A 15,111-nucleotide genomic window follows, 5' to 3' on the forward strand; every position below is an offset into this window, starting at 1 on the left:
GACCACAATCTATCATTTATTAACAGTTTTCATGAAACAAACATAAGCTGTTAAAGATCAACAGGAAGAAAATAATTTTAATAGGTAATGGTCTGCATGGTACAGTAGGTCATGGCAGGGATTTCTTAGAAGAGTGCTTAGGATGATTAGCCATGTCTGCAAACTCCAGGATGATCTCAGCAGCAGTCACCAACCTGCCTTTTAAGCACCTGTGAGGACAAGTTCCGCCCATTTTGTACAAAGGAAACCGCTCTTTGTTTAACCTACATTAGTCATTCAGGGGAAAAAAAATCCTCATTTTTCACAGTATAGTTGAACAAAAGAAAATCCATTTCATACAATTTTTTTATCTTCTCAATTTGTTGTGAGGTCAGTTGTCTGAGGTACTCCAAAGTGATATCACTGTCAGTTCGTTTCTCTGAGCTGTATGTCTTCTGGCTAGGATATTGCAGGCTCTCTGGTGCTCCAATGGCCTTCAGAACATGCTCAGAGTCCAATCCAAGAGTTTCATACTTACCCAAAATATCATAGTGAATGTTACAAGGATCACAGAGCAGAAACATTGGTTTCCAGTGAATGTCAAGATTTTGTGGTGGTTTTGCCATAATGAAGTTGACAAACTCCTGGAAACTCACTTTTTCAGAAGAATTTGGATTTTTCCTGAACATTGCCCTAATCTCATTAGCAATTGTGGTACTGTAGTACGGTTCAGAGTGCAGGAGTTTGTCTCTGTAAGCTGAAACCAGCCGTTCCAAGGGATGTCTGGTGAACATCACTTTGGTGTAATTGCTTAGAAATTCCTTTTGTAAGGCAGGAGGGTAAGACACCAGCCTTTTGATCAGTGTGGTACGGTGGATGTCAACATGCCTAATTTCATCAGCTTTTACATTCAAGTCTGATTGAAGAACAAAAATAGTTCTCTTCCAGTTGGAACAGCCTACCTTGGGCACCTCACAGTAGATAAATTTATGCTTGTGCTCCACAAAGAGCTGGTTTGCAACATCAGAATCCAATTTGCTTCTTGGTTTATTAAGGCTATTCTTCAGGCAGACAAAATCCAGTGTGTTTTTCCGACCGTTTTGAACAGCCAGCCAATTTTTAGTAGGATCTGGAAAAACACCTGTAACTGAGGAAGAAATTGAAACCGTTTCAGTGAAGTAGGCTTGTATAAATCTATTTGTCTGTGACAATCATAGTACTCGATCTATCACCCTGCATACAAAATCTAATAAATATGCTAAAATTTTTTTTTTTACTCTAACCAGACTAGACTGGGGCAATCGTGCAATAAATTACCCTTCCTAGTGAAACATTTATTGAAATGAAAACTTTCAATATGTTAGCACAATTAGTCTAAGCAAGTTTGAAGTTCCAACATCATGTTTTTGTAGTGCTCTCTTCTCATATATTGCTGAGATATCTACCACAGTAACAAGGCCTTGGATATTTTCACAGTATTGTTGATATCTTGGGCTCCATAGTTACTTTCTAACACATTTGGAAAGGGTGTCACTCTTTCTCTGAAACATTAAATCTTGTTGGTAATTTCTTTACTCACCTGTTAGGCTTTTTTGTCTCTTACAGAAAAATCCAAAAAGAAATATCCCAAATAAAAAATTTGGGACAAGGAAAGCTAACATCTTCTGATTCATGTTATTCTCACAGGAAGGAAAATGATGTGGTCTCTACAGTGGAAATCTATCTTTCTGTCAATAAGGAAAGATAATTCAGGTTAGATTTTGTATGACTGATATAACAAAGATAACATGTAAATCTCCTACAGAATTTAGGACAGCAGAAAGACCTTTCAAGCCCTATTAAAATAGGCTTTGCTAATTAGTAAAAATTCTCTTATGGAAAAGACTCACCATGATTTTCTTTTTAAACCAAATAGATAAATAATATGCCCATTTAGAAGTATTCCAAAATTCCTCCTTTTCTCAGAACAATGAACTGCTTATGAGCAAATACTTCTTCCTTGTCTTTTAAAGCTGCTGGGGAACAATAACTTCATTTAGGATTACAAAGTTGTATTTTTTTATAACCTTCAGAATCTGGGAACAGAAAGATCTCTATAACCTGTAACAGGTGTATCCACAAAGACCATGATACATTCAGGATTTATTTCTTTACATTTATTGCCCTGAAGTTTTCCACTTTGAACAAATAAACCACTGCAGGAGAAACTTCTCTATTCCTGCAGAGAAGCCACACCACTAATTTGAATTCTCTATTCTCCCTCTCCGAAGAGACTGCATGGTAAAAATGTTTACTGCCATTGCTGCTGCAGCAGAACAGCCTCAAAATGGTTCAGTAAGACAGGAAATGCATAGAAATGGTAGAGGAAACAACAGAAAAGGAGCTGTTCCATGTTCCCAGATAAAAGGAAAGAAGGCAGTCCAACACAACGTATTTTCTGTCTTGTGCTCACTCATTGTCTCCTTGCACTTCATGGAGAGAGACTTATCTAAATCCTCTGTCCAATCTTACTCTGTTTCTCTAGTAGAGAGCTCTTCATCAGCACGCTTTTATTGGAAGTTGCAAAATTAAGTACAAAACAATAACTACTGGCAAACATGACATTCTCTTTCTGTTCCACAAAGTCCGCACAATCAAAAGAGTGAAACAGCACTGTCTTCCCACTTCTCAGGTTTTCACCCTGAACCTGCTGGCAATAAACACATCATTGCCTGAATTCCCTGAGGATGTAAATTCTTTTTTTGTGTTTCAGATTTTTAAATTATTTTGTTTTGTTTTTATAAGATATAATAGGAACATTTTTGGAGTTGTTTGTGTGCCCCCCATTGTGTGAATGTACATAAACCACAACTGCTGTAATAGAAACTGGTTTATGGTGTATTCTGAGACAAAAATAGAAGCAGCACCAGTTACACTGGTGAAGCTGTACTTGAGCACAAGGGTTCCTCCTTTCAGGGCTGATACATGATTTTGGTATCACACACTTTTACCAGAATATCACTAGACTCATAGAGTTAACAGTATTACTGATAAATCTCTCTTAGCGTAGGTATGACCTGGGAAATTGAGAGGGACTCTGTTCACTATCTCTGTATTAAAAAATTACCTGTATTTACAATAAAATGTTACAATACTCATTCAAATTAATGCAGTATTTTTAGACACAATGGCATTTAGCCTACACTTTTTCATTTTCTTGGTTGTATGAGATCATTGCAAAGACTACAAGAAAGGTTATGGGAAGATCTGCCTTTAACCTTTTCTTCGCTGTACATCAATTCTCATTGCATGATGTGATCCTTGAGTCCTAATGGATCAGAAGCTGTTTTCAAGGCCAGCTAAAGCCAGTCAGGTTGTTCATTGATCTCATGAGGGCCAAGATTGTGTGTTCCATTTTTATTCTTTTTCAGAAGCAGTTTGATGATGCAACTTCACACTATGTAGCAATAAAATCAATATAACAAAATAATTCTGTACAAGGATTCCTTGTTAGAGTATGCTTAGGAGAAAGATAATGGGCTTCATTCACTTTAAATGCTGTCACTTCAGAGAAGTAATGTTATCATACCTGTCTCAGGAATCAGAAAATAAACTAGATGAATTTTATCCTATTTAGATACTTGTATCTTGCATATTTACTAATTACTCTACCACTAGAGAATAAAAGGTCTACTACAAGACATATGCCACGTGTAAACATGTCAATGAGTCACCACAGGGAAATGGAAGGGCTTCCTTGGGGGAACAAAGCTGTTTAGGAGCTAGTTAAACACAGGAGACATCTCCTCTGCTAAGACTTATGCATATTTGTGGAAGCAAAAGCATATTTAATTAAATTCAGGAGAACAATAGGAGACCATAAGGAAGGCTAGAACAAGCTCCAAGATGACAGGTGAAATCTTTCTGGACTCCTTAGAAAATTTCACAGAGCAGACTGGCAGTTAGAGTTAACACTGCCCTCAACAAACGAGGTCAACATGACATGAAGCTACCTTCAGGCGAAGTCCAAAGCCTTCTTCGGAAGATGTTTTCAGATGTGAGACCCCAGTACAGAATTCTGTGTAATGCAAAGTTTCCAGTGATGAAAATCACCTAAGGGAAACCTGAGGAAGAGGAGGAAAGAAAATTCTGAGAGCCATTTTGTCAAAGAGGGACAAGTCACCTGGAAATTAAAAAGGAGGGAAAAAGATCCACAGTGAAAAACATCTTTCTCAGTAGGTGTCAGTGTCAGTAAATCAGATGAACTTTTCCTTACATTTATTATGGCCTTTCCAAGTACTTGTAATTGTTTTGTTATTTAAGATGTAATGAGTTAATACTTTTCTTTGCATTTTCCCTCATCTTACCTTGAATTAAGTGTGATTTTAGGTAACTACAAGGCACTCCTCAGTAAAGGAGTGATGAATCTACTAACACAAGTCCATACTAGACTATTTCTGCTGTAACTAAAGGGCAGCACTATGGGCTCTCCCAGGCAAGAAGGAAAGACAGCATCATAAGACTCATAAAAAAAAAAAAAAAGCGGAAACTTCCTCTACTGAAAAGTAATGAAACAGGGAGACAGGGATCTAAATGTCTCTGGATCTTACATATTCACAAAAAAGAAGATCCTAAAAATTAGATATGAGGCATTAATCTGTTTTGTTCTTGTCATATATTGGGGAGAGGGAGGTGGGGAGGTGTTGCAATGTGCATTTTGGGTTTTCTAAAGTTCCGTATGATTTTTATTATTGAGTTTCTGTAAAAATTCATCCATAGCCACTCCCCTTCTCCTAATCCCTGTCGTTATCCCCCTCAATAGGCCTCTCCCTCCCCATTGTACCCCCCCAATAGCCCTCTCCCAGTCTATTGCACCTTCTATTGTACCTTATCCATTGACACACCCTGGTACTTGATGGCTGTAGCAAAGCCAGATGGGCTCAGCCAAGGCTTCAGGTATCCCCCCACCCCTCTTGTCCCAAAATGGCAATGTCAATGCCTCCTGTACCTAAGTCACTCCCCCTCATTTCCATTAGTAACACCCCTTTATTTAAGGACAGGGGAGAACCAAAATCCTCACTCACACTCTGACTCTCCCTGACACCAGGGGTTTTGCCCTGAATAAACACCTTCCTAATCACCACCAAGTGTGAGTCTGCTCCTTCTTCCAAGCAAGATCACCTCTCTGTCTGAAATCTGGACCCAAAGGATTAACTCGTTTATATGGTATCTGAAGAGAAAGGTAGCTGGAGAGACAAACTCCGAAGAACCATGGGGAGGAGAAGAGGTGGATTTTTAAATTTTTTAAAGATTTTTAATGAAGCATAAAATCTTCTAGATAACAGCCTTACACTGCACAGTTGGTTTTCCCTTGTTCTTCAGATCACATTCTTATAAATCAACTATACGTAGCTATGGCTTGACATTTGCAATTTCTGCATGTCTTACTGTATTCTTCAGGTTACATCAGAAATCATTTTATGACTCTTTTACGGTCAATACTAAAGAGTAAACCAGACAGCAAGAATTATTTTCGTAGAATCCTTTCTTGCAGGAGTCTTTCAGAAGGATTGCTATCAGGTGATGAGATTTTTTGAGGCCTGTCAGTTAATTAGTGTTTAATATCTTCAGTGTGTGTCCAGCTGATTTGATGTCTTTCTAGCTTCTTAGCCAAAACATGCCGTCATATCAAGTCATGTTCTTTACACAATTCTAAGTCCACAATATCCATGCTATTGCCTTAATCAACCAAAGCTAAGCAAAAAGAATTAGTCAGTCTGGTGACATCTGTTTCCTTTAACATAATCCAAAGTTTCTCTATGAGAGCAAACAGAACAATTATTCAAGCCAAGAGTGGTAGCAAATGGGGAATGGATTACTGGAGAAAGCAATGCAAATCATCTCGTGTGCATGCAAAATGGCAAAAAGGCCTGAAGCCTTAATAAAATTAAAAATATTTACTGAATTCAAGCCTTCTTTGTGCTGCTGATAATTCTACCATGGTCCTCTACAACTCCATTTTAAAGATTCTTTCTTCCTGATAAACACGCTGAAAGTAACAAAACCAAAAACATTTTATCATGTTGTTAATATCTTTGTTGTCAAGTTTGCTGACCATAAAATGTTCTTCTCATCCTTCTGTTTACTTCAAGAAATTTCTGATATTTGTCTGCTTTTAATTACTTTCAACATCTCCCTTTTCTACATGGGTATGGAGGTTGCTGGTAACCTACTGTAATGCACATCCCCTGCATGGCAGGCAGGACGGTTTGACCCAGAAGAGCTCTCTATCTCTGCATTGTACTTTTCTAGGGGCGTCACAAAATTGTCATTTGCTGGACTTATTGGATTTTTTTCTGTTAAATTGCATTTTCTTGGTTCATTTGTCCCATGCTTCTTTACATTTTGTGATACTAGGCCTTCTGTAGTCTTCCCTTATGTCTGATAGCTGTCTGGACTTTAACAGAGCACGTGTAGCCACACCACAACCACTCACACTTATCCAACCACCAGCTTTGGGTTCAGAATGAGTTCCTTTCCCCTGACCAAAACAAGGTCTGATAGAAAATCTTAAGTACTCTTTCAATTAGGAAACACTTAGTCAAAGATGTTTTTATGATAGTCACTTGAGAACATGACCTAACAAATCACACTCAGACTGAAGTTCTTCCTCTTGCTGTGCAGATTTATTTCTAGAATAGGCACCAAAGGAAGAGGTTGCATTGCTTTGCATAGGTATCACTTGTACACTGTTCTGCCCTTGAACTGCTGAAACAGTGATTCATAATATAGTATTCCCTAATCCTTCTCCTGGAACTATTGAACTATTGCAGTTAAAAATTTTTCAGAACTTAAAGAAATAAAACAAACAAACAAAAAAATACTTTAAAATATTTTTATACTTTCATAAAAAATAAGAGGTACTATAGCTGAAAATATTGGAAAATGTTAAGTCTTTTTTTGTGGCACATATTACCCAAGTACAGAAACAGTTACACACACGTGTGTACATACACACACACACACACACACACACATATGAATAGTTCCAAAACACATTAATATCAGTTACACTGGCATATTATTTGTTCCAAGTAAACTAACTAAGTAGGCTGATAATGATTTAAAGTATTCTGATAGTAAACTTACAAAGGTGTGTCTCAAGCTAGTTTTTCACAGACAGACCTTGGCCAGAGCTGAGCATGTGGGGTGATCCTCTGCACCCACTTGATAAGTGGAACTATCCAGACTGAAAGAATGAAATTACAACAATACTTATTTGTGTTCCTGATACATTTGAAGCCATAAGTAAAAGAAAATACTAATATGGCAGGTCAGTGGAAGGTATGGAAAAATCTCTGAAAACAGATAACATTCTCAGTTGCTGAACCACATTCTGTACTTAAGCCCTGTTAATCCCTTCAAAAAGATAACTGCAAATACATCCATACTGATATGTGCATGGGTACATAGAAGGTGGGGAGGGAATGATGAATAGAAAACCCCCAAGAACAGCCTGGACAGGAAAACCAAGCTCTGGATACAGTTCTGCATGTGCTGTTCTATCAAAGTGAATTGTAAGAGCAAGACTCATGTTCAACTAAATCTGCAGCATCCTTGCATCTGTACAGTTTGTGATGGATGGACAGGAGGGAGGTGCTTCTACACCCCAGGTGCTTCCACACCCCAGGAAAGTGGAGCCTTAGCAGCCAGGCTGGCCTGTCCATGAAGTGGAAAATCAGTAATGAGTTAGGAAACTCACAAAAGTTACAGATAGCCAAAGGCTAGAAAAAGTGTCTGGTCTGGGTCATTTTGCCAGCAAGAGACAGCATTTGACATCATCTCATTGCAGCAAGAGCTAAATGGTGTTAGGTGGGAATGGGTAGAAGCTTAGTAAGGAGACAACATAGGACTAGGCTGGGAGCTACTGAGGAAAAGGCTGACAAGGGTGTCCTACAGAACAACACAGTTCACAGCACTGAGGTGGGTGTGAAGCAACAATTTCCATTGAAGGCACAAACTAAAACTCTTGTTCTGTCACCACTTCAGCCCTCCATTACTGCATCAGATTTTTTCTGGTCTCAACAACTGTAGTGATGCCTTCCTTGCTGCCATCATTAATCTGCTTATTATTCTCATACACCACTTCTTATGCCTGCCTTTTAGCTTTTCCTTCTCTACTTAATTCCATGTCATCTCCTTGTCTTACCTTCCAAAGTTTTTCATTATCTATCATTCTTCATGCAGTATTAAAAACTCAGGTTTACTTTCTGATTCATCAACCTCTTACAATCGGCCCTTGATAGCAAAGAAACAGTTCCTGCTTTCTCCTCTGCTGCCCCTGCTTTTGGATGAAACATGCAGCACCTACAGAGCCATTACATATTTCACCTAAAATCACTCCTAAGAGTCTTCCCTTTCAGAGATGCCAACACCGGTCATGATGCCAGTGTGCTGAAACTGTTACCAACCAGTCCACAAAAGAGCAAGTGAAAGGAAGAGCCAATTTGGGGATGAAAAGGACCCAAAGTGAAAAGAAAAAAGAAAAGTACATGGGGAAAGGCAGCAGTGAGTCTGACAGAAAAGCTCTCTGAGAGAAGCGGGAAGCAGAAACCCAAGGAAAAGTGTCAGAGCTGGGGGCCAAGGGAAATAGAAAGGTTCTGTAGCCTGCTCTAAAATGTTGTGGAAAAGAGAGGTTGAGAACTGATCTGAAAAAGACACAAAGTACAGTTCAGTGAAGATGAAGAAGAACAAATTCAAAGATATTAGTATAGAACACAGTATGCTAACTATCTAATAAACTACCACAGACACTTAAAAAGAGACTAAATGAGAATGAGACTATATGCACTGTAGCCACTCTTGCACTGGAACCCAGCCCTTACTGTGTGATCAAACTTGTATCTCTTTTTCTTCCTGAAACTGCAGCCAGAAGGGCCATAGACTTTTGATTTTCTAAGAAGAGATAGGTTCAGTGGGTGAACCTGGGTGGGCCCAGGTTGGCAGGATCCTGGGAAGCTGGAGACCAGTTCTGCTGCAGCATCACTGGGGCAGGGGCTGGTGGCCTCAGGAGGCTGACATGGGGTCCTGGGCTGTGGGCAGTGGGGGACAGCCCCAAGGGACTGAGCACTGCCCTGTTACTGCTTTTGGTGCCTGGGATCTGGTAATGGGTTGTGTGCCCTTTTTATTTAAACACTTAGTTCAAAATTCCACGCACTTGTCCACTGCCATTTATATCACTGTAAAGCCAATCACAGGAGAACAAACTCCACCACTTTCCTTTAGGTAATCTAGATATGACTAAAAAACTTGGAAAGAAGAGAAAAGGAGAAAAAAGAAAGTACAGAAGAAAAGTTTAGAACAACGCACCCTGGCCAGGGTGGCACTGAATGATCTCCTCCCACACTTGTTTCATAGGAGATGAGCCTCATAAAATCTATTTGCTTTGTCATGTGTATAACGAACTCTCTGCCTTTGCATATGTCTTACTGTCCCCACCCATGTTTCTCTTCTCAGTTAATGTCAGAAATAGCAAGCATTTTCCTTACCATTCAGGTTTACCCACCTTGTCTCAGACCTAGATCCTCTTTGTCCTCTCCTGCTTTTCAACTCCCTGTGCAAGCTTGATTCATTTATTCCTGCCATTGCACACCAAATAGCACAGTCAAAACTGTTTGTAAAAGTCCTGGTTACTTAGCATACCGCCCCCAGGCAAACTCTTGCTTGCTGTTTACCTTGTGTCCCCACCCCTAGTACCCCTTGACCATAATTGATGACAGCTATGACCTCTCTGTCCCTCTTTACACTCCAGTGAATACAAAGCGTTTATGCTTAAATGGTTTTCCTTTTTGCTCCTATCTCCTCCAGCTTCTCCTGTCCTTCTAATTTAGATTTTGAACCTTATTTTCAGAATCCAAAACTAATTTTGTCTGAAATCATACCTCTACTCTCACCCCCCACCCCCCCTCTTTCTTTTTTATACTTCTTTAAAGACTCCTTTACAGGAATCATGTACAAGTCCTAACACCAATGATTTGGTGTCTGCTCTTTTTCAGAAATAACCTCTTTCCCTGAAATATCCTGAAACTTACTGACAAGCTGTGTGTATACCTTTTTCTCTCTTTCTACATGAATCTAAGCCTATTCTTCCTTTCTTTCTTTCTTTCCCTTCTGCTCTCTCTGTGCTGCAGGGCAAGCTGTTCAGCAGAAATGTTATGTTCAAAGTCTGTTTCTAAGAAACATGTTTTATAGCATACTATGACACATGCAGTATCAAAAATCAAGAAGTTTGAAGACAGTAGGATTAAACTGATAAGTTAAATCATAGCGAACATAAAATGAAGTGTCTGCTGGCTTTTGGCAGAACAGCCTTGAAATGAAAGTCTTGACATTTCAGAGCACTTGACGTTACAGTACACTCTAAGTTCAAAATAGTGTTGTGGATTTAGTTGCAGATACAAATGCTTGAAAAATCTGCAAATCTGATTTCCAGAATCTGTCTGAGTATCCAGAAAATGGAGAATGGACAGCCAATGAGTCTCTGAAAAGGTGGGTGCCCCACACCACATAGGATTATCATAGCAGACGAAGAACACAAACTCTCCTCCTAAAAACTCTTGCCTGGTTCACTGCACGCTTTCCTTCATCTGCCATAGATACTGGAGAGCCTACTGGACAGCCCTTGAGTGTCTCAAGAGTCTATTCATCCTATGAACCCAACATATCAAGCTGTGTGGAGTATCTTGTTTCTTCAAAAACTGGGAATTGAAGAGCTATTGAAAAACTTATTAATGTAGTATCATAACAATATGTATAAAAATCATTGTCAGTGGTGAGCCAGCTCCCTTAACCCATCTTATGATACTCTAATGGAATAACCAATAGTGGCAGCAGATTGCTATCTTCTGAACAAACCCAGCATGAACAGAGACAAGTCCCAAATTCATCGGTCTTACCTCCTGGCAGCAACAAAACAGTGAGACTTGGCCATCTGGGATGCCATTCCTGGCACTGAAGAAAAATGGTCCACAGTACAGCTTGTCCCTGCTTCCCCTGCTCCCATCATTAGCATGGCCTGCCCCGAGTCTTCCTTCCTCTCCTGGTACCCCCACCTCTTTGCACTCCACTGTCCAGCAGCACTCTAATACTCCTGCTCAACACATATTTGCACTGGGCACCAGAGCTTTTCCCTTAGCCCCCATCCCAGGTGTGACTCCATCTTTTCCTGCTTCTACTCCTCAGGCAAAACTTTAACCCAACCTCCAGCAAATTCTCACCTCCAAAAGCCTTCCTCATATCGTCCCCAGGCAGCTCGCCCAGCAAATCCTGTTTTCCAGCTTCCCAAACACCCATCAGATCTCCCCCTGATTCTGCTGTTCAGCCTTCCTCATGCACAAGCCAGCTCTTTGCTGGCTCCCCCTGCCAGACTCCTCCCTGTCTCCTCAGTCAGCCTCACAGCCCCCGCTCCAACAACCACACTTCCAAGCCCAGCTCATCAGAACTGTCTCCCCTTCTACTTCCAAGATTCCCACAGAGTTCCACTGCTTCTCACTCTCTGTTCTGTTCTCAGCTAGTTCCAGGCTCTACACTTCAGCTTCTATAGTTATTTTAGTTTCTCCCAAGCTAAACTGACACATTTTCCGTTTTTTTCCCTCCCACATCAATTTTCACACTAGTCATCAAGGCACATTTTCATGCTGATTTTGTCCCTTGAATCTATTTTGCCAGCAATCCTCAACAATTTCTCCCTAGAAATCTTGCTCAAGCTTGCCTTGTTCTTTAAAATGGATGGTTTACTCTCCTGTGCAGAGGAGGTTCCACTGAGAATGTACAAGAGGAGCCTCTTAACCTCATTATAGGTTTTTGAAATAAGTGCTTATTTCAAAATCTGCAATATACCTGAATTTCTTAGAGGAAAGGTCACTGGAATCATTTAAGAGAAGAAAAAAGACCACAGGTTCCCTGTATAAAAATCAATAAACTACTTTTGCTCAAAGAGTTTAAAAAAAAATCCTGAGGCAGATATCTAGCCTGAAAAACTTCTGCTGAAATGCTTGAAATTTGACAAAATCCTATGTAGATGCAAACTGTATTGAAATTAAAAGAGTCAAGACACATACCACGCTTAATAAAGTCAGAAAGTGAATGAAAGCTACTGAGATTTCATTTCAGGCACCAGAATCCCTGTAACATCAACTTCTTAACCGAGGAAAGCCATAGCAATGAATAATTGGCTGCCAAAAAAATCCTTTGTAGATTCATTTCATCACAGTGTGATTTCAAAAGCTAAACAATGTCTTGGTTTATGCCTTAAAATATTTGATGTTAATTTCTAAATATATAAACAAATTAAAAAAACCCAACCAACTCTGAAAAAAATCTTTTTGCAGAGATTTGCCTACACTTACAGAATCATGGTGACATGAAAAGCCACTAACAATCCAATTTTACTCACCAATCAGATAATCTCAGTGGAGATTTCTCATGCCTCTGAGTGATGCTAAATGAACAACAAAGATTCAAAGAAAGATCGGTCCAGAGAGACTCGTCATTTTAATGTTATGCCTAGGGGTGGAAAGGAAATAAGGGAAAGATTTTGTGTTCTCCTTACCTGATCTTTAAGGCAGGGCAACGTGCTTCTGTATCCACAAAGATTCTTTCATAGGAGAGCATTTGAAACACCCTGCATACGTAATATTTGTGTCTGTTTTGATTAAATTCCCAGCTAAAAGTTGCCAGTGTTTTCCTGAGAATGCTTAGGTGAACATCTCCAGTTGCACCTTACAAAGCACTGTGCTGTGTCTGTCTCTAGGTATAAGGAGCAGCATTTAACCACTCCCCACGCAGGGTCTACAGCAGCTCTCAGAGCCTGCCAAGTGCTTCAAGAGCAGCCTGCCAAGAGGCTGCCTGCTAAGCAACCAAGAAAGGAGATGGTCAGGAATATGAGGGCAGAGGTAATTTGGTTGAGAGTATTTATGTTGTGATAATATGCATTATTTTTAGATGGAGTACAAGAGGCAAAGTCAATGCAAACCAAATGAAGTCTATACAGGAAGACTCCAATAAACTCTGGGAACTAGAAGGTAAGTTCTCACGGGAAACATGGCTAAAGCAGAAGGAATTCAGTAGAGTTGGCACTTCCCTAAAGAAATTATGGTTAGGGTACAAACACAAACAATCCTACACAGTAGGAGGATAGGAAGTATAGTCAGAGATCAACTTGGCTACTTGGCTAAGCAGGACAGTCCTCGGTGACCTGAAACACAAGAAGGAAAAGTACAGAAAGTGGAATCCAGGTTAAACTCCTACGGAAAAGTATGAAAGAACAGCACTAGATGCTGAAACAAAGTCATAGGGGGTAAAGCACGAATTTAACTGCAAAAAGCAATGGACATTAAGAGATAGCAAGAAAACAAATCTGGAAGGAAAAAAAAAGAAACTGGTGATAGTTCACTTGTGGAAGGCTGATGTACATTTTCCATTACTCTTCATAAAAGAGTGAGCGGTAATTATATGATTAATAACTAAACTAAGTAAGAAAGAATCTATCTAAAATATGAAAAGAACAGGACCAAAAATAATTTGAATACACTCCACTTCACATTATCCTCAAGTATACCATTACAGCATGTCTCTAAGAGAGCTCCCTAGTTGTTGTCAATGCACTAAAAGCATCCCTGGACTTCTATAGGAACCTACACCCCTGCACAGATACAGATGCCTCCTTCATAGGCTGCTAAAGAGATGAAATGAGTGCTGTACATACTGGCACCTGAGCCTGAGGAGATGCCTGTTAAGATACCTTGGTAATGGAGAAAAGCAAGGTCAGATCTGTTAGCTTTGTCTGAGAAATATCGGAAGTTGTGGGAGAAATGTGTGAAGTGGTGAACACAATGCTTATCTTTATAAAGTCAAGAAATGAAGAAGAGATCAATTCTGGAAAAATAATAGAAAGAATGAAAATATAGATTGTTCATAAAAGACTGGAGATAGTTGAGCTACATTGCTTTGTATTTTTTGGCATGTTGGCTATTCATTTCTGTAACATGGCTAGAAGTCTTACAAATAGAGAAGCAGTATGTCACATAATATATTTTAATTCTAATAGTGTTATTGACATTATAGCATTGACTCATAACATTTTCAAAAGTATATAAATTTGAAACTCTTTCTAGAAGAGTGAAAAACTACCTGCACATAGGGAACAAACAAGGAAAACAAACCAAGCAAAACAAACAAACATCAAAACAAACAAAAAAAAAAGAAAAACAAAACAAAACAAAAAAACCCCAAACAAACAAACAAAAAAACCAGCACCAAAAACACAGGTTAAGATTAGTTTTTAATCATTCATTATCAAACTCAAAAAACATAATCAGTAAGATTCTGGGCCAGGTAATGGTGCAGGTCATTAATGATTTGGATAAAGGAACAATCCTTCCACCTCACAGATAACGATAAGCCCATGTGAAGAGTAAACTCATTGCATGATGTATTAAAATCAGAATGCTTTTGACAAATATGATAAATTATCTGTAGGAGAAAACACATTGCAATGCACTTGTGTTTACAAGTGTCAGGTCCTAAGGGGGATAATAGTTCATAAAAGTGTGGCAGCCATTCTGCCAAAAAAGGAGTAAGAGGGGTACCAGTCAATCACAAGTTATTCACAGATAAATAGCATTTCATCTTATCAAGAATGCAAAGTGCATATTAGGAAGAGAAACTGCTTGATTAGATATTTGGTTGATACATTAAGGAATACCTCCTATGATATTTCTGTCTAACACAGCAACAGGTAGCACTGTGTCCTGTTCAAGCAAAACTGTTCCAAGAGAAGGCAAACCAACTGGAAACAGAAAAGCAGAGAAAACGGTCAGCTCTCTTGGGAAAAAAATAAAAGCCACAAGAAAGATACATTGAAACAATTTGGATTACTCAGTTTAAAGAACAGAAGGACAACTAAACACATAAAAACTATCATCTACATAAGTTATCTCTAGCAAGGTAAGGAGGGAATATATATTTTTTTATCTGTAGTGGATAAAATGATGGGTTCAAACTATGACACTGAAGGTTACACTAAATATTAAGAAAATCTTATTAACAATAAAGACAATTAGATCCCTTTTCATTTCTGAGGTACTGTTGATT

At 39.1% G+C, this 15,111-nt stretch overlaps 1 protein-coding gene across 1 annotated transcript; it reads right to left on the minus strand.

The window, feature by feature from the left end:
* Window positions 1-272: 272 nt before the first annotated feature.
* Window positions 273-14,794, minus strand: LOC310910155 (carbohydrate sulfotransferase 9-like; the record flags this gene model as incomplete). Its single annotated transcript, XM_083862612.1, has 4 exons — window positions 14,723-14,794; window positions 3,972-4,082; window positions 1,559-1,706; window positions 273-1,120 (listed from the first exon to the last, which is right to left on the minus strand). The coding sequence occupies exons 3-4, from the start codon at window positions 1,650-1,652 to the stop codon at window positions 273-275; spliced, it is 942 nt and encodes a 313-aa protein (XP_083718738.1). The 5' UTR covers window positions 1,653-1,706; window positions 3,972-4,082; window positions 14,723-14,794.
* Window positions 14,795-15,111: the final 317 nt, after the last annotated feature.

Source organism: Zosterops lateralis (assembly GCF_965231275.1).
Source record: "Zosterops lateralis genome assembly, chromosome: 6".
NCBI classification, from domain to species: Eukaryota; Metazoa; Chordata; class Aves; order Passeriformes; family Zosteropidae; genus Zosterops; species Zosterops lateralis.